The sequence below is a fragment of the Anarrhichthys ocellatus genome, unplaced genomic scaffold (assembly GCF_004355925.1).
Source record: "Anarrhichthys ocellatus isolate YVR2014 unplaced genomic scaffold, GSC_Weel_1.0 scaffold6, whole genome shotgun sequence".
Lineage (NCBI taxonomy): Eukaryota > Metazoa > Chordata > Actinopteri > Perciformes > Anarhichadidae > Anarrhichthys > Anarrhichthys ocellatus.
Window position 1 is genome coordinate 5,166,356 of NW_022280036.1, and position 4,440 is coordinate 5,170,795.

A 4,440-nucleotide genomic window follows, 5' to 3' on the forward strand; every position below is an offset into this window, starting at 1 on the left:
CTCTCTCTCTCTCTCTCTCTCTCTCTCTCTCTCTCTCTCTCTCTCTCCCTCCAATGTGCAGCAGTAAGCATTTAGATTGTTTTACAGATTGTGTCTATCCCCCTGATAAAAGTAGGCAGGACCACACACACACACTTACACACACACACACTTACACACACCACACACACTCACACACACTCGTTTCATTCTCCTCGTACGAGTCTGAGATTTAAGGCACACATTCTATGGTGGTTTTCTGTAGCATGTGGTTGGAAAAGGATGTAAAATAAAATAAATGTAAGAGTGACAGATGAGGAAGGTGAGTGCTGGGGAAATGATGTTTGTGTTATAATGAAGATGAATGAGCCAGTTTTTAGCTTTTTCTAAGAGCAGAGAGAGAAGGATGTGGATAAGTGCTCTCGTGTAGAGAAAGAGGAGGGGTGAGAGCAACAGAATAAGTGTTTGAATGTTTTTTTATCCCCTCTTTCTAGGGAAATCTGATATCACGTTCATCAAACTCCCTCACTGACAATCTCGGGACCAGGTGTATATAAAACATGGTCAGATGCTGAATTTTCATTGATTTGCTGCATGATTTCGAACACATGTAGCTGTTGTAATATCTGCAGCACTCTCTCTGTCCTGGTATTATCTATATCCTTGTCTCTCCTAATGCGATGACCTAATATCCCCATAGGGATCATTAAAGTTTCATCCAGCGTAATTTAATTTAATTTATGGTCAAATGTAGAGAGAGCAACTCTGCCTGTGTGTCCTGTGGGAAAATCTGTATGGAACATGTGAAACGACATCATAAGAACCATCACCAACAACAAAAATATAATTCATTTCAATGACTACATTACCTAAAATGCCATTCACGTCAATGTATTAGCCAGGTGTCCATGCTGGAATGGGGTCTATCATACTAGCCGTCTAGTTTCTGGGTGCAGTATTTCAGATGCAGAACTAATTTGACAGCTTTCTTACAATAGCTGGTTTAATGAGATGCATGAAGCAAAATTGCCCATCAGCACAGCTCTGTTTCAGACACAGAGAAGCACAGCAGACCTTTTGGAATCCCATAATAGTGTAAAATGAATGAGGACCGGGTTATTGCACTTTTCTGGTGATAATGGGAGGTGCAGCTGAGTAAAACAAAGAGTCTGTTCTGTCCTTGCGGTCTATACTGCTGACCGTCACATACTATTCAACCACCTTTACTCCAGTTTTCAGCTCACATTATAATAGACTTTTGTGGGAACATTTCTCCCACACCATGCTGGTAGTTTTCCTCTTCCCATTTATCAGGTTAAATGGGTAGCGAGTACAAATGCACAGGTATTCCATGTAGCTCACCGAACCCTTATTCCATACAGTCATGACTCCTTCAATAATGCAGGGGTAGCAAGCTAAGCCTGAGCATTTGAAATGCTTGTAGGTGCAGAGGGAGAATGGTATATAAACTATAGAGGCATCTCATTTACAATAGGTAATTTATCAAGGCAGTGGGCAGCATGCTTAGACCCCAGGAGCCCTGAGCATATACACGCACAGTGGAGCTGATTTACACACGCATACACATAGGTGCAGAGAAGTGCAGACGCATGCACATGCAATGACACGCATAGACATGCTAACAATAGACATACATGCTCTCAGATTTACACACACCAGCTATAGTTCCTTTAATAGAGTGTAGGGTAATGATTTAGGTGCTCTGCTGTCTGCTTGCTGGCAGCACATAAAGAATTATAATCAATAATCCATATCTATTTCACGAATGGGTCGCCTACACGCACACACATGCCTATGCGAGTCAGCACACACATCTGTGCACACAATGACAAACTAATGCAACACACACTCTCATACAAAGCAGTCGAGTGTGTCATATAAATGTCTATGTGTGTGTGTGTGTGTGTGTGTGTGTGTGTCTTAAGTATCTTATCTGGACCAAAGACCCACACTCACACAAGCAACAAAACCTAAAATCTATCCATCGTTCATATTGACAAGAAGCAGAGATAATGAGATTTGATGAGATGTGTTTGCACCAAGGACGCATATCAATTTGTGGTGGTTGAGGCACATACCATATAATCACAACGTTCATCTTCGTACACTTCCAACAGTATATATTTACAGTATACCATAAATGTGATGAAACTCACACAGGCACAGCAAATTTCATTATTTACAGTGTTATAAGTTAAAAGTTCTCTCTCTTTGTCCCCACTGTCCTTTTTCCCTGAATAGTATCTAATAAAGGACAAATGCCCTGAAGGAAGATCCAATAATAAAGGACAAATGTCAATAGCTTAAGGTGGCAGAGCAAAGGGACAGAGAGGATGAAATTGAATGAGCAAATGATAAAATAAAAGTGGAGAGAGGAAGAGAAGTAAGGGTGAAAGAGAAGGAGGAGGCATTAGGTTAAATGAGAAAAAGAGGCAGGAGGGTGTGTTTGTTTATTTGTTTGTTTGTGTCTGTATATGTGGGACCCAGACAACATTCTGCTGCTGGTTCACTAGAGGGTTTATCTGCTCTCTGTCTGCCAAGGAAAACACAGACACAACACACACAAACACACATTCACTTGAAAATATCATGAATGAAAAAATCTCATAACATAAGTGAACTATGCCATGTTGAAGATAAACATTTTAGATAGTTGACATAAACTCTCTGAAAGTTGCACTTTTTCAAAATAATAAATCAATCAGTTTTTAAAGAGAAAATTGAGGTTTGACAGTGTTGCTAGTCTTTTGAAAGATTATTTGGGAGTTGTTGAAATGTCAGTACTTCTGAAGCCAAAAAACCATCAGAATACACAAATGAATGAACATGAATTATTATTAAATAGGAAACTAAAGGCGTGTGGGAAACCAGGCTCTGGTTTCTGACCATCTGGAAAGGAGAAGGGCAGAGATTTACTGTAGTATACTGTAGTGTATGTGTGTCTTTCTTTCTTTCTTCTATTTAGTGGAACAACAAAACACAGACACACACAGAAAACATTTACTGCGACTTCAGGAATAAACGTTTTTAATCTCTCTGTCTTTCGTCAGATCTCCCAGATGATCTCTGAGGACTCCAGAGAAGGTTTGACCGAGGCGGCCCTGAATCGCTACAACACACACTCTCCTTCACACACCAATTCAACATCACACACAAACTCGCCGTCTCACACGCCAGCTGTAACCACGACCGCGCCGATCACCACCACCTCTGCTGCCGCCTCCTTCTTTGCCAGGTAAGATGCATTCAGATCAGAGCACCACACATGGAACGATGTCACCTGACGTCCTGTTTTATCTGATCTCTCCACACAGCGCCGGAATGCTGGTCTGTTATTTGGCAAACTTTCTAATATTAATGGTCAGGAGGTATATGCTATTCTGTATTGTATTTGATATCATCTAAACTGTCAACCGACAGCTCTACAATCAATGTGAGTGAATGGAACAAAACCAGAGTGAGAATTTTCTAGAGAATCACAACACTGATATGAACACTAATCCCACAAGGATTATTTTTTTTAAGATTCAGCTGCATTATAGGGACTAGAAGAATCAGAAATACGGAGAATGTTAGGCATGATAATTTCAGTAAAAACAAGGGTGTGAGATGCACTTTACTAGCTGATTTGTGCCAAATTAATCTTTAGGTTTGGTTCATAGACAGACACGGTCCGGCTGCTCACGCTGATGTCTCTCAAGTTGTCTAATAAAGCAGAAAGAATAAAAGAATGGGAATACAAACCATAGCTACAACTATATTGTAAAATTTTGGAAAATTAAGTTGTTGGAAAAATGAAATACTGTTATATATTGTGCCTAAGCGTACTTACTTATTTTTTTATGTGTTAATTCATAAATTACCTATCCAGTCAGTGGTCATTGATGAGCCGTGTAATCAAATCTAGAGAAATGCAGAGCGACAACGTAAATAAGACACGGGTAATCTGGGTAAATTATTGATGAATAAACATGGCAAGCTCGAAATTAATGAGTAAATTATTCATGGGTAACACAAGACTATGGGTGTGTCACAGTGTCTGAAGTATTGCTGAGACGTTGTATCTAATGAGCTGCTTTAAATCACATTTTGAATGATACCATTGGTTTCCCTCCTCACTTTCACACATACTCTCTCCTCTCCTCCATTGGTGTGCACATTCCTGTATTTTTTTCTTGTGTCTGTTTTCCAAATCTGCAGATAATTCAGTGTGTATTTGATATATGAGTGATGTGCGTCAGTGTGGCAGACAAAGTGCTGTCTGGCTTATAAGCACCTGTGACCAGGCGCAACTCGTACATTTTATGGGAATGCACCCACAGACACGTGCACACACTTTCTTTAGCTTTGCTTCTATGACCCCCTGAACTTTCAGGTAAAAAGGCCATTTCACTCACACACACACACACACACACACACACACACACACACACACACACA

General features: G+C 40.2%; 1 protein-coding gene across 2 annotated transcripts in view; it reads left to right on the plus strand.

Annotated features, from left to right (window-relative positions):
- The window catches only part of kif26ba (kinesin family member 26Ba), an 81,535-nt gene that overhangs the window by 33,383 nt on the left and 43,712 nt on the right, over nucleotides 1–4,440 (plus strand). For both annotated transcript variants that reach the window (XM_031846019.1, XM_031846020.1), the window contains exon 4: nucleotides 3,051–3,235. In XM_031846019.1, the coding sequence (XP_031701879.1) occupies nucleotides 3,051–3,235 (185 nt within the window). The remainder of the gene's footprint in view (nucleotides 1–3,050; nucleotides 3,236–4,440) is intronic.